At 53.8% G+C, this 24,167-nt stretch overlaps 1 protein-coding gene across 1 annotated transcript in view; it reads right to left on the minus strand.

Moving 5' to 3' along the window:
• Window positions 1-21,925, minus strand: part of LOC144817674 (gamma-secretase subunit APH-1A-like) — a 75,988-nt gene extending 54,063 nt beyond the window's left edge. The window contains exons 1-2 of the mRNA XM_078674405.1: window positions 21,760-21,925; window positions 6,872-6,945 (exon numbers count right to left, since the gene is read on the minus strand). Of these exons, the coding sequence (XP_078530531.1) occupies window positions 6,872-6,945; window positions 21,760-21,914 (229 nt within the window). The 5' untranslated portion in view covers window positions 21,915-21,925. The remainder of the gene's footprint in view (window positions 1-6,871; window positions 6,946-21,759) is intronic.
• Window positions 21,926-24,167: the final 2,242 nt, after the last annotated feature.

Consider the following 24,167-nt stretch of genomic DNA (forward strand, 5'->3'; position numbering starts at 1 on the left):
ACTGAACTGCATCAATAGTTTCCGTCATTGTCTAGCCTATGCGGCTCCATGTTAAGAGAAATACTGTATTTAATGGTCATTTAATATTCTTCATCACGCACTACATGTAGAATAAATGCATGTTCTAGTCTTAGAGTCAGTTAGCTTTTCCCCTCATGACTTCTAGTTTATATCAACATGTTCCCTAAACATTAGATACCAGATAGGGTTTAGGTACATGTCGCTCCGACCCTCCAGACTTTAGTCTCTGCTCCTAGCACAGAGTTCATAGCCCCCAGCTTCTCCTAGTAACACGTCATTGCCAGTTTGCGCGCACCATCAGGTTAGAGGTCCCGGCTCCTTAGGTAGGCCCCTCCTATGTTTCCGCCCATTCATGACATATTCTGTTACGTTTGCATCACATGTCTGAGTTACACCTTCTTTTTACTCTTATCTTTCGCGACTGCTACGCGTCACGCCTCCTGCTCCACCCACTGCTACGCCTACTGCAATGTAATGCTATGTGTTTGCGCTATGTATATATGCTCGTGTATTGTTATTAAAAGTTAGCGCGCTCATCCCAGCCCCAGCAGCTGCTGGGCCCTGTCGCCCTGTCATCCTATTCCTATGCAGGTTGTCCTGTTCCTGTCCTTATGCTGTATTAAACCTGCAAAACTCCTACTACCTCGAATCTTGACTCTTATTTATTGAGCTATCTGTTATTCATTCATTCATTCAAAAATAGATCCGGTATTATTTATTTATATACCACAATCAGGTGGGTTCGTCTTGCTCTAGTAACAGGGTTCGCCTTGCTCTAGGAAACGGGGTTCGCCTTGCTCTAGGAACGGGGTTCGTCTTGCTCGAGGAACGGGATTCGCCTTGCTCGAGGAACGGGATTCGCCTTGCTCGAGGAACGGGATTCGCCTTGCTCGAGGAACGGGATTCGCCTTGCTCGAGGAACGGGATTCGCCTTGCTCGAGGAACGGGATTCGCCTTGCTCGAGGAACGGGATTCGCCTTGCTGGAGGAACGGGATTCGCCTTGCTCTCCCATCCGTTTCGCCTTGCTCTACCTTCGGGTTTGCCTTGCTCTCCCTATTGGGTTCGCCTTGCTCTACCTTCGGGTTTGCCTTGCTCTCCCATCGGGTTCGCCTTGCTCTCCCATCGAGTTCGCCTTGCTCTCCCATCGGGTGGGTTCGCCTTGCTCTAGCATCGGGTGGGTTCGCCTTGCTCTAGCATCGGGTGGGTTCGCCTTGCTCTAGCATCGGGTGGGTTCGCCTTGCTCTAGCATCGGGTGGGTTCGCCTTGCTCTAGCATCGGGTGGGTTCGCCTTGCTCTAGCATCGGGTGGGTTCGCCTTGCTCTAGCATCGGGTGGGTATGCCTTGCTCTAGCATCGGGTGGGTACGCCTTGCTCTAGCATTGGGTGGGTTCGCCTTGCTCTCGCATCAGTTGCGATCATCTTGCTGTAGCGTTGGGTGGGTTTGTCTTGCTCTAGTATTAAGTGGGTTCGTCTTGCTTTAGCACCGGGTGGGTTCGCCTTACTCTAGCTTTGGGTGTGGTTCATCTTGCTCTAGCATCGGGTGGGTTTGCCTTGCTCTAGCATCGGGTGGGTTTGTCTTGGTCTAGCATCGGGTGGGTTCGTCTTGGTCTAGCATCCGGTGGGTTTGCCTTGCTCTAGCATCGAGTGGGTTCGCCTTGCTCTAGCATCGGGTGGGTTCGCCTTGCTCTAGCATCGGGTGGGTTTGCCTTGCTCTAGCACCGGGTGGGTTCGCCTTGCTCTAGCATCGGGGTTTGCCTTGCTCTAGGAATGGGGTTTGCCTTGCTCTAGGAACGGGGTTCGCCTTGCTCTAGGAACGGGGTTCGCCTTGCTCTAGGAACGGGGTTCGCCTTGCTCTAGGAACGGGGTTCGCCTTGCTCTCCCATCGGGTGGGTTCGCCTTGCTCTAGCATCGGGTGGGTTCGCATTGGATGGGTTTGTCTTACTCTAGTATCAAGTGGGTTCGTCTTGCTCTAGCATCAAGTGGGTTCATCTTGCTCTAGCGTCCAGTAGGTTCGCCTTGCTCTAGCATCGGGTGGGGTCGCCTTGCTCTAGCATCAGGTGGGGTCACTTTGCTCTAGCATCGGGTGGGTTCGCCTTGCTCTAGCATCGGGTGGGTTCGCCTTGCTCTCGCATCGGGTGAGTTCGCCTTGCTCTCGCATCGGTGCGAGTTCGCCTTGCTCTCGCATCGGGTGAGTTCGCCTTGCTCTCGCATCGGTGCGAGTTCGCCTTGCTCTCGCATCGGTGCGAGTTCGCCTTGCTCTCGCATCGGTGCGAGTTCGCCTTGCTCTCGCATCGGTGCGAGTTCGCCTTGCTCTCGCATCGGGTGAGCTCGCCTTGCTCTCGCATCGGGTGGGATTGTCTTGCTGTAGCATTGGGTGGGTTCGTCTTGATCCAGCATCGGGTGATTTTCATCTTGCTCTAGCATCGGGTGGGTTTGTCTTGCTCTAGCGTCCGGAGGGTTCGCCTTGCTCTAGCGTCCGGAGGGTTTGCCTTGCTCTAGCGTCCGGAGGGTTCGCCTTGCTCTAGTGTCCGGAGGGTTCGCCTTGCTCTAGTGTCCGGAGGGTTTGCTTTGCTCTAGCGTCCAGAGGTTTTACCTTGCTCTAGCACCGGGTGTGGTCGCCTTGCTCTAGCGTCGGGTGGGTTTGTCTTGCTCTAGCGTCGGGTGGGTTCGCCTTGCTCTAGCATCAGGGTTTGCCTTGCTCTAGGAACGGGGTTTGCCTTGCTTTAGGAACGGGGTTTGCCTTGCTCTAGGAACGGGGTTCGCCTTGCTCTCCCATCGGGTTCGCCTTGCTCTCCCATCGGGTGAGTTTGCCTTGCTCTAGCATCGGGTGGGTTTGTCTTGCTGTAGCATTGGGTGAGTTCATCTTGCTCCAGCATCGGGTGGTTTTCATCTTGCTCTAGCATCGGGTGGGTTTGTCTTGCTCTAACATCTGGTGGGGTTGCCTTGCTTAACGTCGGGTGGGTTCGCCTTGCTCTAGCATTGGGTGGGTTCATCTTGCTCTAGCAGCGAGTGGGTTTGTCTTGCTCAAGCACCGGTTGGGTTCGCCTTGCTCAAGCATCGGGTGGGTTTGTCTTGCTCTAACATCTGGTGGGGTTGCCTTGCTTAACGTCGGGTGGGTTCGTCTTGCTCTAGCATCGGGTGGGTTCGCCTTGCTCTAGCATCGGGTGGGTTCGCCTTGCTCTCGCATCGGGTGAGTTCGCCTTGCTCTCGCATCGGGTGAGTTCGCCTTGCTCTCGCATCGGGTGAGTTTGCCTTGCTCTCGCATCGGGTGAGTTCGCCTTGCTCTCGCATCGGGTGAGTTCGCCTTGCTCTCGCATCGGGTGAGTTCGCCTTGCTCTCGCATCGGGTGAGTTCGCCTTGCTCTCGCATCGGGTGAGTTCGCCTTGCTCTCGCATCGGTGCGAGTTCGCCTTGCTCTCGCATCGGTGCGAGTTCGCCTTGCTCTCGCATCGGTGCGAGTTCGCCTTGCTCTCGCATCGGTGCGAGTTCGCCTTGCTCTCGCATCGGTGCGAGTTCGCCTTGCTCTCGCATCGGTGCGAGTTCGCCTTGCTCTCGCATCGGGTGAGTTCGCCTTGCTCTCGCATCGGGTGGGATTGTCTTGCTGTAGCATTGGGTGGGTTCGTCTTGATCCAGCATCGGGTGATTTTCATCTTGCTCTAGCATCGGGTGGGTTTGTCTTGCTCTAGCGTCCGGAGGGTTCGCCTTGCTCTAGCGTCCGGAGGGTTCGCCTTGCTCTAGCGTCCGGAGGGTTCGCCTTGCTCTAGCGTCCGGAGGGTTCGCCTTGCTCTAGCGTCCGGAGGGTTCGCCTTGCTCTAGTGTCCGGAGGGTTCGCTTTGCTCTAGCGTCCAGAGGGTTTACCTTGCTCTAGCATCTGGTGGGGTTGCCTTCCCTAACGTCGGGTGGGTTCGCCTTGCTCTAACGTTTGGTGGGTCCGTCTTGCTCTAGCATCGAGTGAGTTTGTCTTGCTCTAGCACCGGGTGGGTTTGCCTTGCTCTAGCGTCGGGTGGGTTTGTCTTGCTCTAGCGTCGGGTGGGTTCGCCTTGCTCTAGCATCGGGGTTTGCCTTGCTCTAGGAACGGGGTTTGCCTTGCTCTAGGAACGGGGTTCGCCTTGCTCTCCCATCGGGTTCGCCTTGCTCTCCCATCGGGTGAGTTTGCCTTGCTCTAGCATCGGGTGGGTTTGTCTTGCTGTAGCATTGGGTGAGTTCATCTTGCTCCAGCATCGGGTGGTTTTCATCTTGCTCTAGCATCGGGTGGGTTTGTCTTGCTCTAGCATCTGGTGGGGTTCGCCTTGCTTAACGTCGGGTGGGTTCGCCTTGCTCTAGCGTTGGGTGGGTTCATCTTGCTCTAGCAGCGAGTGGGTTTGTCTTTCTCAAGCACCGGTTGGGTTCGCCTTGCTCTAGCATCGGGTGGGTTCGTCTTGGTCTAGCATCGGGTGGGTTCGTCTTGGTCTAGCATCGGGTGGGTTCGTCTTGCTCTAGCATCGGGTGGGTTCGCCTTGCTCTAGCATCGGGTGGGTTTGCCTTGCTCTAGCATCGGGTGGGTTCGCCTTGCTCTAGCATCGTGTGTGTTTGCCTTGCTCTAGCATCGTGTGTGTTTGCCTTGCTCTAGCATCGGGTGGGTTTGTCTTGCTCTACCACTGGATGGGGTCGCCGTGCTCTAGGAACGGGGTTCGCCTTGCTCTCCCATCAGGTTTGCCTTGCATTAGGAACGGGGTTCATCTTGCTCTCGGAACGGGGTTCGCCTTGCTCTCGGAACGGGGTTCGCCTTGCTCTCGGAACGGGGTTCGCCTTGCTCTCGGAACGGGGTTCGCCTTGCTCTACCATCGCATTTGCCTTGTTCTACCATCGGATGAGTTTGCCTTGCTCTAGCATCGGGTGGGTTTGCCTTGCTCTCACATCGGGTGGGTTTGCCTTGCTCTCGCATCGGGTGGGATTGTCTTGCTGTAGCATTGGGTGGGTTCATCTTGCTCCAGCATCGGGTGGTTTTCATCTTGCTATAGCATCGGGTGGGTTTGTCTTGCTCTAGCGTCTGAAGGGTTCGCCTTGCTCTAGCGTCAGGTGGGTTCGCCTTGCTCTAGCATCTGGTGGGGTTGCCTTGCTTAACGTCGGGTGGGTTCGCCTTGCTCTAGCGTTGGGTGGGTTCGTCTTGCTCTAGCATCGAGTGGGTTTGTCTTGCTCTAGCACCAGGTGGGTTTGCCTTGCTCTAGCGTCGGGTGGGTTTGCCTTGCTCTAGCATCGGGTGGGTTCGTCTTGCTCTACCTTCGGGTGGGATCGTCTTGCTCTAACATCGGGTGAATTCGCCTTGCTCTAGCATCATGTGGGTTTGCCTTGCTCTAGCGTCGGGTGGGTTTGCCTTGCTCTAGCATCGGGTGGGTTCGTCTTGCTCTAGCATCGGGTGGGTTCGTCTTGCTCTAGCATCGGGTGGGTTCGTCTTGCTCTAGCATCGGGTGGGTTCGCCTTGCTCTAGCATCGGGTGGGTTCGCCTTGCTCCAGCATCGGGTGGGTTCGCCTTGCTCTAGCATCGGGTGGGTTCTTCTTGCTCGACTACCGGATGGTGTCGCCGTGCTCTAGCACCGGGTGTGGTCGCCGTGCTCTAGCACCGGGTGTGGTCGCCTTGCTCCAGCACCGGGTGTGGTCGCCTTGCTCCAGCACCGGGTGGGGTCGCCTTGCTCCAGCACCGGGTGGGGTCGCCTTGCTCCAGCACCGGGTGGGGTCGCCTTGCTCCAGCACCGGGTGGGTTTGCCTTGCTCCGGCATCGGGTGGGTTCGTCTTGCTCTAGCATCAGGTGGGTTCGCCTTGCTCTAGCATCGGGTGGGTTCGCCTTGCTCTAGCATCAGGTGGGTTCGCCTTGCTCTAGCATCGGGTGGGTTCTTCTTGCTCGACTACCGGTTGGGGTCGCCGTGCTCTAGCACCGGGTGTGGTCGCCGTGCTCTAGCACCGGGTGGGGTTGCCTTGCTCCAGCACCGGGTGGGGTCGCCTTGCTCCAGCACCGGGTGGGGTCGCCTTGCTCCAGCACCGGGTGGGGTCGCCTTGCTCCAGCACCGGGTGGGGTCGCCTTGCTCCAGCGTCGGGTGGGGTCGCCTTGCTCCAGCGTCGGGTGGGGTCGCCTTGCTCTAGCATTGGGTGGGTTCGTCTTGGTCTAGCATCGGGTGGGTGCGTCTTGCTCTAGAATTAGGTGGGTTCGTCTTGCTCTAGCGTCAGGTGGGTTCGTCTTGCTCTAGTGTCGGGTGGGTTTGTCTTGCTCTAGAGTCGAGTGGATTCGTCTTGCTCTAGAGTCGGGTGGGTTTGTCTTGCTCTTGCATCGGGTGGGTTTGTCTTGCTCTAGCATCGGGTGGGTTTGTCTTGCTCTAGCATCAGGTGGGTTGGTCTTGCTCTAGCATCGGGTGGGTTTGTCTTACTCTAGCATCGGGTGGGTTCGCCTTGCTCTAGCATCGGGTTCGTCTTGCTCTAGAGTCGGGTGGGTTTGTCTTGCTCTAGCATCAGGTGGGTTTGTCTTGCTCTAGCATCAGGTGGGTTCACCTTGCTCTAGCATCGGGTTCGTCTTGCTCTAAAGTCGGGTGGGTTTGTCTTGCTCTAGCATCGGGTGGGGTCGCCTTGCTCTAGCATCGGGTTTGTCTTGCTCTAGCATTGAGTTTGTCTTGCTCTAGCATCGGATGGGTTCGTCTTGCTTTAGAATCGGGTTCGTCTTGCTCTTGAATTTTAGAACCATCCACGGGTGGGAAACCAAGATATGAACTTGTTAACACCAAGGCTACTTTTAGGTCCTTATGGGGCAGTGCAACAAATCACACAGTTGTGTTCTTCATCCAAGCACACCACCACCTCCCTTCAGCATACAACTAGAAACTCACCGTAGGCCATCTCTTGGATGGAGATGGGAGAGATCCCATTGTCGCTGAGCGCCACAAGACCCTCGTTTGCCTTCCTGTGGGAGGGAGAGAAAACGGTTACTACTAACACAAAGCAGGTGCATAAGGGCTGCCATATTGGAAAGGTGTGAAGGGTTTACAGCGTTTAGGAGATGGTCGCTGGCAAAGGCAACAACATGGCAATATCATGCCAGGGCTCTATGGTTGGATAGAATAAAATAAAACAAACACACACAAGGTGATCCAAACCATGCAGCCGGGGCGCATTAGGAGACCAGGATTCATCTTTAGTACAACAACTTTACTACAAGTCTAAGAACAATACATTCGTTGACAGAGCACAACCCAAACATAGTTACACAACTGATTCAAACAAGTCAGAGTTTTGTTAAGTAACAATAGCACAACTCCAATGATATAAACAATAAAAAGATTTATTCGCAGATCTTCACCAAGAACACTGTCTTATTAGCAATATCTTGTGGTGTGTTAGACCTGGCACCTTGGCGTGAGTCTCCCTTCCACTTTTTGCTGATGTGCATCATGTGTTTTGCTGGTGTTAGCTGCTCAGAGCACTGTGCCACTAACAATCAGGGCCACAGTGCAAGTGCTCCCTATGAAAAGTGTATATGTGATTGACTTCCATGATTGGCTTATTTGGTTTACTGTCAGACCCCAGTAAAGTGCACCAGGAGTGCCAGGGCTTGAAAATACAAATGCTGCTGGTGGGCCTGCAGCACTGGTTGTGTCACCCACAGAAGCGGCCTATTAAAAGTTGTCTAAGGTCTGCCATTGCAGAACCTGCGTGCAGTCTGGTACTGTCATGCCGGCTGGGCATGACAGTACTTCATGTGAGTCACCCCTATGGTAGGCCCAAGGGCAGGGTGCATTGTAAGTATAAGGTAGGACAAGCCCTGGTGTGTGTGGAATGTCCTAATAGTGAATTACAGCCATTTTCGTTTTTCACTATTGTAAGGCTACCTGTTCTCATGGGTCAGAATGGGCTGCTGGAATTATTACACTCTATAATCCCAGCAGACTCAGGGAACATGGTAGAAAGTCAAGTTTAGTATGCCTGAACTCAGAATAATAAAATACTTCTTTTAGTAAAGTTTATTTTAATATCCTGTGTTTGCAAATGCTACTTTTAGAAAGTTAGCATTTGCTTGCCTGACCATTTCAGCCCGCCTCTGCTGTCTGGTTTCTTTGAGTGACAGGGCTGGGGGATTCCAGGGGACAGTCTGGGCTGCCAGGTGGTGAATGGAGGGATTACCCCCAGGATAGGTGGTCGGAGTGCCCCTGGACTCTGAATAGGGCTGTGCTCTGCCACCACAATACTGGCTCAACCTCCTGCGGAGCATCTGATGTCTCTGCCCTGCACCCTGGAAGAAACTGCAAGAGTCTCCAAAACAAAGTGCTCCAAAACTGGGTTGAACCAGGCTCAGGCACCCTGGTGTGCAAGAACAAAAGAAACTGTGTATAAAAAGAGGAGCCCTGCTCCCAAGAAACTAGATCCTGTTTTGACCACGAAGAACCTCTGCCCGACTAGAAGGACCTGAAGACGCTGGAGGAGGAGTACTGTTCCTCACCTAAGAGACTGGCCTGCAGTAGGTGCCTTGCTGAAGAAAGGAGAGGAAAAGACCAGAAAGGACTTTGTCGAACTTGTGCCTGAAACAATCTCCAAGGGCTTGATAACGAGCTAGCCCCCTGAACTGAGCCCCGGGACCATTGGGCCCATCCTGCCTTCACTCATCGATGCTGGCTCCCTGTGATTTCCCCCCTCGCTGGAGCTGCGACCTGTAAACGTGCCTCGCCCCCTCCTTGGGCCGTGACGACTGGTGCCTGGTTGCCCCTGCCTGCTGAGAGCCACGCTCGACCCGAGCCGCTCTCGTTCCGAGGTCCCTGGTTCGCCTGCACCTTGCTCACCCCGCCCGCTCGGAGCACGATGGGCGTACCGCACCCCTCCCACAGGAATTCGATCCAAGTGCTGCCTCGAGCCTCGGACAGTGCGTACCTTCGAGACGTACGCCACCGCCCTCTCCCCCCCAGTCCCGCTCACCCGCCTCGCACCTCGAGGCTGTCTACGAGCTGGACGACTACGCGTAGAACCGCCGGCTCCGTCTCGGGCCCGCCCTCACCTGTGGCCGCATCTGGACGCCGTGAACATCAATTCCCCAAGGTACTGTACGACTCGTACCAGAGTCTAAGTGCGCATCGGACCGCAGAGTCCACAACGTTGACGTATTGCATTTTTGTTTAAAAGACATCGCATCAGCCACCGCACGAGTCACACAGGGTGCCCAAAACGCGCAGAACTCGTGAATTAAGCTTCTTTAAAAGAACTCGTGAATTAAGCATTTTTAAAGGACTCGTGAATTAAGCATTTTTTTAAAGACTTGAAAGAACTCTACAACTAAGGTACTGTGGCCTCATTTAAAAAATGTTATACTGGTCTTGTATTAAGCCTGCATCTATCTATATATATCTTTACATAAAGCCTACGTATTTTTTATACATAAACTACACCTGGTGTCCATTTGTGGTGGGTCATTTTTATTAATGTGTGTGATCATAAATGCTTAACCTCTAACGCCCTGAAGTTTAGCCTTGTCTGCTCGCGCCACACTAGCTAGAGGGTGAGCAGGGGTTATTCAGATGAGCGAGTCCCTTACCCTGACTAGAGGAGAGGGTTCCTGCTTGTCACAAGTGCATACCTGTGCCAACCAGAGATCCCCAATTCTAACACGGTGCAAATTGAAGAAGGAGCAGTCGAAGATTAGGAGCCAGTAACCTCACAAGGTTAAGTAAAATCTACCAAGTATACAACCCACATAATAATGGTTTCTACTTTACTCCTGAACTTGGCAACTTCAAGAAGCAAAAGCCAGTATGATCACAGCGTAAAAGAATCCAGCCAAGTGCAGGTCATTTTGTAAAGTGTTACAGCGCTCATTCTATTCTTCTCACAGAAACTGGTGTTGGTGAAAGGGTTTTGTTCGAGTTATGTGTGAACTCCTCGGCAGCCCTTAGTAAGTAGGGGTGAAATGAGTTTCTTGTCACGTGGTGTTGGTGATTATCTCAGTATGACTGACGCACATTATGTTCTATATAGGACGTCAAAGTGATGGTAATTATGAAAGTTTTTCTGGTTATAAAGTATTGTGCTCCAATCAACATACAAATTGCAAAAATATATATATTTTATGTGGGCTATTTCCTCATTGTTTTTATACCTTTGCAGGTTTTTCCCCCCGGGTTGAGCGGCTTTTTAGGATCCGATATCTGGCAGGTCCTGAGGAAGGTGGCGTTTTCATTTCACCACAAGCCACCGAAACGTGTCGGACCATTGCCTTTTAGATCCTGCTATATGCAGTTGCTGTATGTGGTCACCAAGAACTATGCCATTCTGTAGTGGCTTCCCAGATGTATGAAAGAGTGTGGAGGATGTATAGGGAGTGTAAGAGTATTGTATGAATGAGAGTGTGTGAGTTTATTTGTCTCTCTACCTGGGATTACCCATTGTTTATTGTTCCTTTATAATTTTCCACTGGTATGTAATTATACAATTGTTTAGATTATAATGTATTGAGTTGATTATATACAGCGTAATTGAAAAAAAGAGAAATATGATGAAAACGTTTTTGATTTTTTTTTTTTTTTTTTTGTAAAACAATTTTTATTGCAGAGAAAATGGCACTCATACAGTATACACACCAACATAAACTCCAGCATAAGTGCAGTCACTGTCTGAATATCGTTGGTATACACAGCCTTTGGACCCACATCCCGGAGGCTGGGCGGCGATCCAACATGTAGCTTGGAGCAGGTGGTTCATGTAGAAAGAGCCCATTTTTACAACATTCTCCGCTTTTATATTGCCAAGATCAACCGTTCCCCCTCGCTCTATCGTTGCGTATAGCCTCTCATCCTCCAAATAAACAATCCAACTTTACTCCCCTCCCCCCTCCCCTCCCTCCCCATCCCCCTGGTGTCTAAGCCTACGTGTTCAGTGTAGAATCTCGGGCAAACCTGTGTGGTTAGGATTGTGGTAACAATACTTAGGTGCTTGTGTCAGGTGGCAGTGCAGGGCCTGGTATCTCCTCCCTCGGGGCCTCCCGTAGTGCTACTCCCTCCTCCTCATCATTCAACACTATACTATCCTTGAGCGCCTGGACCAGGGTTTCCCATGCTAGCGCCGCTTCCTGAGCCTTTTCATTTGCCGTCCGCCGGGCCAATTGGTATCTAAGTGTGCTTTCCGCCGCTGCCCATTTCAGAAATTCGTTCAGCCACTTTTGGTGTGTCGGAGCGGCCTTCGATTTTCAACCCCTAGTGAGCTCCCTCTTCGCGATCATAAGGCCCATATCAATAAATTTACTTGACAGCTTCGTTTTGCGCGTGTGTGGAAACCAATGTAGGAGGACGACCGCGCTATCATAGTGCAGTGCTCTATCCGTGACCTCGTTTAAGGCGTCCCCAACCCCCTCCCAGTACTCCTGGATGCGCGGGCAGTTCCTGAGCATGTGTTGCAAGTCAGCGCCAACTAGCGTGCATCTGGGGCATGCTGTATCTACTGCGCCAAAATATCTCGCTATCTTATTCGGAGTGAGGTAGGCCCTGTGTAGGATATAGAGGTGTATTAATTGGAAACTGGCGTTTCTGGTGCTTTTCCTAGCTCGCTGAAGCAGTTGGGACCATGTTGTGTCTGGGATTTCTCTCTGTAAGTCCTCTTCCCACTGTGCTTTGAGACGTGTTAGTGGTGGTATGTGTTCCGTATGTATTCTGGAGTAAAGACATGTAACCGCTTTCCTCGTACCTGCTGACATCATCGTATATTGGCATGCCAATGACGTCTCAGGTTCCATCAGGCCCTCTCCCCAGTGTGCTTGAAGCGCCCGCACCACCGCAGCATGCACCAATGAAAACGTTTTTGATACAAGAAATGAAATAAAAATATATTTTGTACATTGTCTTAGTACTTTGTTGTTAATAGATAATTAGCCCACTCTTTGAATTTGGGATAAATCAGTGAAAAGGAATATAGGTCTAGAGGGAGACTTCTTTCTTGTTGTGTTGTATTTTCCCCTCTTCTCCCTGACCTTTTAAGTATTTTTTGAGGGGGTCCCTAATATATTGCATAGCCCTCACACAGATACCCCATCCAGTATGGGCAACTTCTACCCTCTTACAGAGGACGAGGTCATTAAAGCAATGGGGGAAGTTAAATCAGGATGTCCCCCTGATCCAGGCACCCACTTTATCTTTGCTTGGATCACAGCAGTATTATGTCCCTATGTTACTCAGCTACTTAACAATTCTCTCGACACTGCAGCCTTTCCTAAAACTTGGAAACAGGTGGTAGTGATCCCCTGGCGAAGAAAGCAGGAACAGATGTTCACAACCCTGGAAACAATCTGCCGATTTCTCAACTTCCATACTTCCAAAGTCTTGGAAAGGTTGGTAAATAGACAAATATCAAACTATTTAGAGTCTAATGAACTATTAGATCCCTCTCAAACCGGCTTCAGGGCCACTAACCGTATGGAGGCAACTCTTCTGGCTGTCCTAGATAACATTAGATCTCTGACTGATGGGGGTGGGTGAGGGCATAGCCCTGATCCTGTTGGGCCTGTTGGCAGCATTCGACACGGTCTCACACACCCCCTGCTGGAAATTCTGCATGTAAAATGAATCCATGCTAAAGCTCTGCAGTAGCTCAGCTCGTTCTTGAGCAATAGAACACAAATGGAACAAATGGGCCAGTTCTCATCCAAACCCAGCACCATCGGCTGTGGCGTCGCACAGGGACCATCCCTGAGCCCCACGCACATTCATGCCTATGTGTCATCTTTGGCGAAAATCAGCCGGAAATGGGGCTTAGGTATCTGCTCCTACGCGGACGAGACACAGCAGATGATAGCTCTCGAGAGCTATCCTCAAGAGGATACCAGCGTAAAACTGAACAACTGCCTCTCAGAGATGGCATTAGGGATGTCAGAACATTGCTTGAAACTAAACGCAGGGAAATCAGAAATCCTGCTCTTTGGAGGAGACAATCTAATCTGGGATGCTACCTGGCGGCACAAACCCTGGGAGATGCCTCAGCACCCGAGCAATGTGCAAAAAACCTAAGCATCCTCATGGACAATACCCTTTCCATGAAGGAGCATGTGGGTGCCCGGCAACTCTGAAGCTCCTAAGAAGACTTTTCCCCTGGCTCCCATTGAACTGCAGAAGAACAGTCACGCAGGCCCTGCTCATCAGCAAGCTAGATTATGGAAATGCATTATTTGTAGGCATGGCAGAGTACCTCTTTACACGCCTGTAGCTGCTACAAAATGCTGTGGCCAAACTCCGGTGCAATAAAAGCAGACTGAGCTCAGCATCGATGTGCATGAAACAGCTTCACTGCCTACCCATGCCACGAAGAACATTATTTAACCTGCTCAGTCATGCACACAAGGCCCTGCACCACTGTGGCCCTGGAATTATACAGAATAAAATCGAATTCTACGTCCCTACGAGGTGCTTAAGGTCACGCCACCATGCGCAGTCCAGGATAAAACGTAAAAGGAAAGTGCGGGCAGAGGGGGCGTTCATTCTCATATCTGGCAGCCAAGAAGTGGAACGAACTACCCCAAGACCTACGCCTCACGACTGACTACACAGCATTTAGAAAGAAACTTAAAAAGAATTTGTTCCCTAAGGCCTAATACCCAACAGCACCACCACACCCACTGGTGGCCCTTAGACGAATTCTCACTACATAGCGCCGTGATATCCTTCAGGATGAATGCTGCACTCCATAAATAAATAAAACAAATGAGACAGATAGACAGATACACACACACTGACACTCAAGAAGAACTTTCCACCAGTGAGCTAGTAGGCATAATATCAACCCTGAAACAGGAACAGGGACAGGCTGAAGTGCAGGGACGTGTGATGCTGCGGGTGGGCAGAGGCTGAAGTGCAGGGACATGCGACGCTGCAGGTGGGCAGAGGCTGCAGTGCAGGGACATGTGATGCTGCAGGTGGGCAGAGGCTGAAGTGCAGGGACATGCGACGCTGCAGGTGGGCAGAGGCTGCAGTGCAGGGACATGTGATGCTGCAGGTGGGCAGAGGCTGAAGTGCAGGGACGTGTGATGCTGCAGGTGGGCGGAGGCTGAAGTGCAGGGACATGTGATGCTGCAGGTGGGCAGAGGCTGAAGTGCAGGGACATGTGATGCTGAGAGTGGGCAGAGGCTGAAGTGCAGGGACGTGTGATGCTGCAGGTGGCAGAGGCTGAAGTGCAGGGACATGTGATGCTGCGGGTGAGCAGAGGTTGAAGTGCAGGGACATGTGACACTGCAGGTGAGCAGAGGCTGAAGTGCAGGGACGTGTCACGCTGGGGGTGGGCAGAGGCTGATGTGCAGGGACGTGTGACGCTGCGGGTGGGCAGAGGCTGAAGTGCAGAGACATGTGATGCTGTAGGACGCAGAGGCTGAAGTGCAGGGACATGTGATGCTGCACGAGGGCAGAGGCTGAAGTGCAGGGACATGTGATGCTGCGGGTGGACAGAGGCTGAAGTGCAGGGACATGTGATGCTGTGGGTGGGCAGAGGCTGAAGTGCAGGGACATGTGATGCTGCAGGTGGGCAGAGGCTGAAGTGCAGGGACATGTGATGCTGCAGGTGGGCAGAGGCTGAAGTGCAGGGACATGTGATGCTGTAGGTGGGCAGAGGCTGAAGTGCAGGGACATGTGATGCTGCACGAGGGCAGAGGCTGAAGTGCAGAGACATGTGATGCTGTAGGACGCAGAGGCTGAAGTGCAGGGACATGTGATGCTGTAGGACGCAGAGGCTGAAGTGCAGGGACATGTGATGCTGCACGAGGGCAGAGGCTGAAGTGCAGGGACATGTGATGCTGCAGGTGGGCAGAGGCTGAAGTGCAGGGACATGTGATGCTGCAGGTGGGCAGAGGCTGAAGTGCAGGGACGTGTGATGCTGCAGGTGGGCAGAGGCTGAAGTGGAGGGACATGTGACGCTGCAGGTGGCAGAGGCTGAAGTGCAGGGACATGTGCTGCTGGGGTGGACAGAGGCTGAAGTGCAGGGACATGTGATGCTGCGGGTGGGCAGAGGCTGAAGTGCAGGGACATGTGATGCTGAGAGTGGGCAGAGGCTGGAGTGCAGGGACATGTGATGCTGGGGGTGGGCAGAGGTTGAAGTGCAGGGACATGTGACGCTGCAGGTGGACAGAGACTGAAGTGCAGGGACATGTGATGCTGCGGGTGGGCAGAGGCTGAAGTGCAGGGACATGTGATGCTGCAGGTGGACAGAGGCTGAAGTGCAGGGACATGTGATGCTGCAGGTGAGCAGAGGCTGAAGTGCAGGGACATGTGATGCTGCAGGTGGACAGAGACTGAAGTGCAGGGACATGTGATGCTGCGGGTGGGCAGAGGCTGAAGTGCAGGGACATGTGATGCTGCAGGTGGACAGAGGCTGAAGTGCAGGGACATGTGATGCTGCAGGTGAGCAGAGGCTGAAGTGCAGGGACATGTGATGCTGCAGGTGGACAGAGACTGAAGTGCAGGGACGTGTGATGCTGGGGGTGGCAGAGGCTGAAGTGCAGGGACGTGTGATGCTGGGGGTGGCAGAGGCTGAAGTGCAGGGACATGTGATGCTGCAGGTGGGCGGAGGGTGAAGTGCAGGGACGTGTGATGCTGGGGGTGGCAGAGGCTGAAGTGCAGGGACATGTGCTGCTGGGGTGGACAGAGGCTGAAGTGCAGGGACGTGTGATGCTGTGGGTGGACAGAGGCTGAAGTGCAGGGACATGTGATGCTGGGGGTGGCAGAGGCTGGAGTGCAGGGACATGTGATGCTGGGGGTGGGCAGAGGTTGAAGTGCAGGGACATGTGACGCTGCAGGTGGACAGAGACTGAAGTGCAGGGACATGTGATGCTGCGGGTGGGCAGAGGCTGAAGTGCAGGGACATGTGATGCTGCAGGTGAGCAGAGGCTGAAGTGCAGGGACATGTGCTGCTGGGGTGGGCTGAGGCTGAAGTGCAGGGACGTGTGATGCTGGGGGTGGCAGAGGCTGAAGTGCAGGGACGTGTGATGCTGGGGGTGGCAGAGGCTGAAGTGCAGGGACGTGTGATGCTGGGGGTGGCAGAGGCTGAAGTGCAGGGACATGTGATGCTGCAGGTGGGCGGAGGGTGAAGTGCAGGGACGTGTGATGCTGGGGGTGGCAGAGGCTGAAGTGCAGGGACATGTGCTGCTGGGGTGGACAGAGGCTGAAGTGCAGGGACGTGTGATGCTGTGGGTGGCAGAGGCTGAAGTGCAGGGACATGTGACGCTGCAGGTGGGCAGAGGCTGAAGTGCAGGGACGTGTGATGCTGCGGGTGGGCAGAGGCTGAAGTGCAGGGACATGTGATGCTGCAGGTGGGCAGAGGATGAAGTGCAGGGACATGTGATGCTGCGGGTGGGTAGAGGCTGAAGTGCAGGGACATGTGATGCTGCAGGTGGGCAGAGGCTGAAGTGCAGGGACATGTGCTGCTGGGGTGGACAGAGGCTGAAGTGCAGGGACATGTGATGCTGGGGGTGGCAGAGGCTGAAGTGCAGGGACATGTGACGCTGCGGGTGGGCAGAGGCTGAAGTGCAGGGACATGTGATGCTGCAGGTGGGCGGAGGCTGAAGTGCAGGGACATGTGATGCTGGGGGTGGCAGAGGCTGAAGTGCAGGGACATGTGACGCTGCAGGTGGGCAGAGGCTGAAGTGCAGGGACATGTGATGCTGCAGGTGGCAGAGGCTGAAGTGCAGGGACGTGTGATGCTGGGGGTGGCAGAGGCTGAAGTGCAGGGACATGTGATGCTGGGGGTGGCAGAGGCTGAAGTGCAGGGACATGTGACGCTGCAGGTGGGCAGAGGCTGAAGTGCAGGGACATGTGATGCTGCAGGTGGCAGAGGCTGAAGTGCAGGGACATGTGATGCTCCTGGTGGGAAGAGGATGAAGTGCAGGGACATGTGATGCTGCAGGTGGGCAGAGGCTGAAGTGCAGGGACGTGTGATGCTGGGGGTGGCAGAGGCTGAAGTGCAGGGACATGTGATGCTGGGGTGGCAGAGGCTGAAGTGCAGGGACATGTGACGCTGCAGGTGGGCAGAGGCTGAAGTGCAGGGACATGTGATGCTGCAGGTGGCAGAGGCTGAAGTGCAGGGACATGTGATGCTCCTGGTGGGAAGAGGATGAAGTGCAGGGACATGTGATGCTGCGGGTGGCAGAGGCTGAAGTGCAGGGACATGTGATGCTGCAGGTGGGCAGAGGCTGAAGTGCAGGGACATGTGATGCTGCGGGTGGGCAGAGGCTGAAGTGCAGGGACATGTGATGCTGCAGGTGGGCAGAGGATGAAGTGCAGGGACATGTGATGCTGCGGGTGGGTAGAGGCTGAAGTGCAGGGACATGTGATGCTGCAGGTGGGCAGAGGCTGAAGTGCAGGGACATGTGACGCTGCAGGTGGGCAGAGGCTGAAGTGCAGGGACATGTGATGCTGCGGGTGGGTAGAGGCTGAAGTGCAGGGACATGTGATGCTGCAGGTGGGCAGAGGATGAAGTGCAGGGACATGTGATGCTGGGGGTGGCAGAGGCTGAAGTGCAGGGACATGTGACGCTGCAGGTGGGCAGAGGCTGAAGTGCAGGGACGTGTGATGCTGCGGGTGGACAGAGGCTGAAGTGCAGGGACATGTGACGCTGCGGGTGGGCAGAGGCTGAAGTGCAGGGACATGTGATGCTCCTGGTGGGAAGAGGATGAAGTGCAGGGACATGTGATGCTGGGGGTGGCAGAGGCTGAAGTGCAGGGACATGTGACGCTGCGGGTGGGCAGAGGCTGAAGTGCAGGGACGTGTGATGCTGGGGGTGGCAGAGGATGAAGTGCAGGGACATGTGATGCTGGGGTGGGCAGAGGCTGAAGTGCAGGGACGTGTGATGCTGCGGGTGGACAGAGGCTGAAGTGCAGGGACATGTGACGCTGCGGGTGGGCAGAGGCTGAAGTGCAGGGACATGTGATGCTGCAGGTGGGCAGAGGCTGAAGTGCAGGGACATGTGACGCTGCGGGTGGCAGAGGCTGAAGTGCAGGGACATGTGCTGCTGGGGTGGACAGAGGCTGAAGTGCAGGGACATGTGATGCTGCTGGAGTGGGCAGAGACTGAAGTGCAGGGACATGTGATGCTGCGGGTGGGCAGAGGCTGAAGTGCAGGGACATGTGATGCTGGGGTGGCAGAGGCTGGAGTGCAGGGACATGTGATGCTGGGGGTGGGCAGAGGTTGAAGTGCAGGGACATGTGACGCTGCAGGTGGACAGAGACTGAAGTGCAGGGACATGTGATGCTGCAGGTGGACAGAGGCTGAAGTGCAGGGACATGTGATGCTGCAGGTGGGCAGAGGCTGAAGTGCAGGGACGTGTGATGCTGGGGGTGGCAGAGGCTGAAGTGCAGGGACATGTGATGCTGGGGGTGGCAGAGGCTGAAGTGCAGGGACATGTGACGCTGCAGGTGGGCAGAGGCTGAAGTGCAGGGACATGTGATGCTGCAGGTGGCAGAGGCTGAAGTGCAGGGACATGTGATGCTCCTGGTGGGAAGAGGATGAAGTGCAGGGACATGTGATGCTGCAGGTGGGCAGAGGCTGAAGTGCAGGGACGTGTGATGCTGGGGGTGGCAGAGGCTGAAGTGCAGGGACATGTGATGCTGGGGGTGGCAGAGGCTGAAGTGCAGGGACATGTGATGCTGGGGTGGGCAGAGGCTGAAGTGCAGGGACGTGTGATGCTGGGGTGGGCAGAGGCTGAAGTGCAGGGACGTGTGATGCTGGGGGTGGCAGAGGCTGAAGTGCAGGGACATGTGATGCTGGGGGTGGCAGAGGCTGAAGTGCAGGGACATGTGACGCTGCAGGTGGGCAGAGGCTGAAGTGCAGGGACATGTGATGCTGCAGGTGGCAGAGGCTGAAGTGCAGGGACATGTGATGCTCCTGGTGGGAAGAGGATGAAGTGCAGGGACATGTGATGCTGCAGGTGGGCAGAGGCTGAAGTGCAGGGACGTGTGATGCTGGGGGTGGCAGAGGCTGAAGTGCAGGGACATGTGATGCTGGGGGTGGCAGAGGCTGAAGTGCAGGGACATGTGATGCTGCAGGTGGGCAGAGGCTGAAGTGCAGGGACATGTGATGCTCCTGGTGGGAAGAGGATGAAGTGCAGGGACATGTGATGCTCCTGGTGGGAAGAGGATGAAGTGCAGGGACATGTGATGCTGGGGTGGCAGAGGCTGAAGTGCAGGGACATGTGATGCTGGGGGTGGCAGAGGCTGAAGTGCAGGGACATGTGATGCTGGGGGTGGCAGAGGCTGAAGTGCAGGGACGTGTGATGCTGGGGGTGGCAGAGGATGAAGTGCAGGGACATGTGATGCTGGGGGTGGCAGAGGCTGAAGTGCAGGGACATGTGACGCTGCAGGTGGGCAGAGGCTGAAGTGCAGGGACGTGTGATGCTGGGGGTGGTAGAGGCTGAAGTGCAGGGACATGTGATGCTGCAGGTGGGCAGAGGCTGAAGTGCAGGGACGTGTGATGCTGCGGGTGGACAGAGGCTGAAGTGCAGGGACATGTGACGCTGCGGGTGGGCAGAGGCTGAAGTGCAGGGACATGTGATGCTGCAGGTGGGCAGAGGCTGAAGTGCAGGGACATGTGACGCTGCGGGTGGCAGAGGCTGAAGTGCAGGGACATGTGCTGCTGGGGTGGACAGAGGCTGAAGTGCAGGGACATGTGATGCTGCTGGAGTGGGCAGAGACTGAAGTGCAGGGACATGTGATGCTGCGGGTGGACAGAGGCTGAAGTGCAGGGACATGTGACGCTGCAGGTGGCAGAGGCTGAAGCGCAGGGACATGTGACGCTGCAGGTGGCAGAGGCTGAAGCGCAGGGACATGTGACGCTGCAGGTGGGCAGAGGCAGACTCCTCGTGCATTACTCATGTTTGTGCTGCTTCCCACCAGGACCCAGCCCTGCAGATCAGCAGAGTTTTATGACAAAGGCTGTTATCTGTGGAAAAAGGAGGAAGTGCCGCCGGCTCAAAGGTCAGCAGCTCAGACCATCGCAGCCTCTGCAGCTCTGGGAGCAGGAAGGGTTCAGAGGTGGATGGTCCCAGTGATGGAGGGTTCATGCTAAGGCCGAGTGACAACTGGGCAACCCAAACATATGCAATGGTGGCCTTACGCAAACGTATGAGGGACCCGTTGCCGAATGTGTCAAGTCTTTAAAAAAACACACACAGCTCAGTGTGCAACAGCTGGTCAGTGAAGACCCCTCCAAACGTGGGGCAGCACCACAGACGCCAATGTTATCCCAAGATATTCAATCAACAATCTATCACGGTTGTACGGTAAGGTCTGGCCTGTACGTGCATAACTCGGTAAGGGAAACGCTATTTACCAGTATGCATCTGTTCTTGGCATGTAGAGCTGCAGAGCCACACACTGTGCATAGATCGCCATCTGGTGTTAGGCCCGGATGTTTGCACTTGTTTTTGTTTTGGAGCAGTCTTTGGAAGTCACGAGATAGGGGACTCCTCCTTTGGATGGTAGTGCGCATAGCATCGGCTCATACCACCCACCGAGGAACCCTCATCTACCGACCCCCTGGACTCTGCAGACTTTTCGCGAACTTCATCACGGACATCATCTCCACACATGCCATCGAGTCTACCAACTACACCCTCCTGGGAGACCTCAACCTCCACTGCTACAACCAACTGGACCCCAGCACCACATCCCTCCTGGACAACCTCCACAACAACAATAAACGTCCAGGAGGCCGCAGCCCCAGAGCCTGCACACGGGGCAAAGGGCAGCTCACTACCAGGAGCTGGGGGTTAACCAGTGGGGTGAGGGGGGGGGGGGGCCCGGCCCACAGCCCTGAGGGGCCCCTCAGCACAGGACTCTGGCCTGACAGCACCTGATTCAAACCAGAGCAGACCCTCCACGTACCCCGTAGAGAGCCCTCCCCCCCCTCAAGTTTCGTCACGCCACTGTAGCTAACTTGCCTAGTATGCTTCCCATTGTCCCTCATGGCCAAGACGTGTGACCCTGGGCAGATCGCTTCATCTTCTTCGGCTGACCCCTTTTTCCCAAACCAGAGTGTGCACTGGAAGGGGTTGAATACTGATGAATTATGCAAATGAAGGTCCTGTTTTGTAAATAATTTTTATTCTACGCACTGCGTGGCTCTGGTTAGCCCGTGCATACAGAGACACAAACACTCAGACACATGTTACAAACCGTTCAAGTGCCTCGGCCAGAAGTACTTTACATTGTTGCAACCGTTGTCAAGCGACTTGTAATAATGGCCGCCACGCTGATAGACTCTCGCCTTTGTTCCATCGCGGTCTTGGGCTCAAGAAGACATTTACGTCTAGAGTCAGGATGCCGTCCAAAGGTACGACAAGGAGGAACCACATGAACACGTAAAGACGGATGGGCGCTCACCACCTACAAGGTCCTTCCAAGACTTTAGAAGCCCTGTGAGTTCCAAAATCATCAACATAAATGTACAAAAATCTTTAAAACTTGAATCTCTTACCATACCAGAAAGTTCTAGATAAAGTAACAGAGTAGCATTGTGAGTAGGGTCACGTCAACAGTGTAAAGTAACAGAGTAGCATTGTGAGTAGGGTCACGTCAACAGTGTCTACACTGACCGTGGTCACAAGGCTGGACATCTCAACCCTATTTCACCAAGTGAAGATCTCCACAGATTCCTGGATCACTCACGCTGTCCCATCACATTCTGCTCAGGCTCAGTGGACCACAGACTTTGACACGACAGTGTAAACATTAGCCACATGAAGTACATCTTCTCAAGAGTCCTGGGCTTCTCACCTGAGCAGCTTGTAGTAGAGAAACCGAAACAGCTCCTGGAGCAGCACCGAGAAGACAACTCCAGCGATAAGGAGGCCGCCACGCACAGCCTTGTCTTCAGGGCTGCTGGCTTTTATCCCAATGAACCAAACCAGGGAGGACAGCAGCAAGGACATCAGCCAGAAGAAGGCCCTGCAAAGGAGACGAAACGTGTCAGACGTCAGGAACAAAAATGAACCGCAGAGGGCGCACAGGAGGGTAAATACTGGAAGAGGAGGGGCTGGCAGAGAAAGAGAAGAGGAATCGAGATAAAGAGCTGGTCAGACAGTGAGAGAGTCCAGGAGAAATGCAAAGAACATTGAAGTCAACAGTAGGAGAAGCAGTAAGAGAAAAGTCCAGAGAAGTGAGACAAATGTGGAGTACAATAGAAGTACAATGGGAGGGGCGCCGACAGGAGGGTGGTAAGACATCGAATATCAGTAAGTGAGAAGTAGCACAAGAAGGAAGGTGAGGGCAAGGACCAGACAGAGTGTCCTTGTGAGGCTAGGTGGCCCTTCAGGAGATGCTCTCCCTCCAGGTGTGCTGCTGCCTTCACCAGGGCCCGCCCGCCCGCCCTGCATCTCCCTGCTGAGCTATCAACGGGCGACGGCTCTCAGTGGGAAGGCAGTGGGTTCAGGGCGTGTGAGTCCACAGGGCAGGCTGAGGGGAGGAACACAAGGTGCTTGTAATAGAAGAGACACTTATAGATGTGCGAGGTGGCAAGATATTCCTTTAGCTCTGGTAAGACCCATATTTGCAGACAGTCTCAGTGGCACGAGGTGCGAGGCGAGCAGCTATGCGACACCTCTGCTGTATGCTCGAGGCGCCAGACACCACATCGATCGCGGATCTATGGCACCTCATTGATATGTATGAATCAGTATGTGTTGATGGATCTCTTTCGAAGACACCGACATCCGTGAGAGGCGATGAGCGAGTGTATGATGTGGGAACTGTGCAAAGTAAAAATGACGGAGTGACTGCCTTCAGGTGTAATTATTTTCACCCCTTTTTCCTGCAGTTGTTCATGTCACAAAACTGCTCAGGGTAAAATGGAGACACTCAGGAGAGGCAGGGACCTGTCCTGATGAAGGCCCCTGGCCATTGTGTGGCTTAACGAGGGCCAAAACGGGTTGACTACACTAAAGGCTTGCACGTGCCAAGCTTTTAAGACATTTGCTTTTATTCTTTCAACAAAGGGTCCTGTGAAATTACCAATGACTCACTTTCCTGCATAACAATGGTACACAAGAATGCTCAAACAGCTAGCCCTGGAAAGTTTACATAGTTGCATCATTTGGAAGGCGGGACCCCCCCTGCGGCACAGGTCCTCTCGGCTCCTGCAGTGTTTTTCATCCTTTCAGTTTCAGCCATGTGATTTCTACTGTTGACTCTGTGTGAACAACCTCTACATTTGTTCTGTATATAAGTGTGTGTTCGCATTCAGACTCGTCGTCTGTCGCCCGATTCTGTGATTCACTGGCCAGTGATGGTTTTCAGGCTTCTATTAGGCCTGAAGCATATTGTTAAAACGAAGAATGATGCGCAGTCATGTCTAGTAGTTACAAGTAGTAGTTTTATTCTTGTAGTTACGTCACAGGTTCTTAGTTAAAGTAAGATGTTCTGTTCCATAGAAGTGGCCCACCAGGAGCAGGCTCCTCGCTGCTCAGCCCATCCACGCCAACTCATTCTCCCTTCCAATACCAACACACTCAACATTCTATCTGACCTCATCACAGGCTGAGCAGCAAGAGAGAGTACCTCTGTAGGGGAGTGCATTGAGTAAAAGGTACATTACAACAGATATTTTCTCCAACAGGCCTATAATACAGAACTTACCTTGTGACCCTTCTATGCATCTTCAATCTTAAAGGCCTCCTGCAAGAACAGCCCATACTAATTACAAGCCTCTTCCTTGGTACAGGCCCAGAGTGAATTCAGTCCGTGACTCTCACCCGCGAAGGGAGTCCGCAACCCACCTAAATAAATGGTGGTAGCGGGGAGGTACCCGAAGAAGAAGCGTGCCACTGGATGTTGGCGAGGGAAACCGTCCTTTGTGGAAAAAAGTTAAAGAGGAGATGGCATCAGGAGGACTTCCTCTAAACCTGCTCATGCTTTATCTCGGTCTCCCACGCTTGCTCTCAGCTCTCTGCACTTAAATTCATAATTCAATTCATCTTTGGTGGAGTTGAAGTGGCAGTAAACTGAGACAGGTTTGAATGGTTACTTGTGTGCGCGGCATGACCAGCGCTGCAGACACACTCATGGCATTTAGATTAAAAGCCCTGGGTATATGGTACGCCACTTTTTTTTTATATATATATCTTTATTCACAACTGCAGTACCTGAGATGGAACATTACAGTAAATATTTGTAGTACAACAGTTGGC

This window comes from Lissotriton helveticus, chromosome 2_1 (genome assembly GCF_964261635.1).
Source record: "Lissotriton helveticus chromosome 2_1, aLisHel1.1, whole genome shotgun sequence".
Classification (NCBI taxonomy): Eukaryota; Metazoa; Chordata; class Amphibia; order Caudata; family Salamandridae; genus Lissotriton; species Lissotriton helveticus.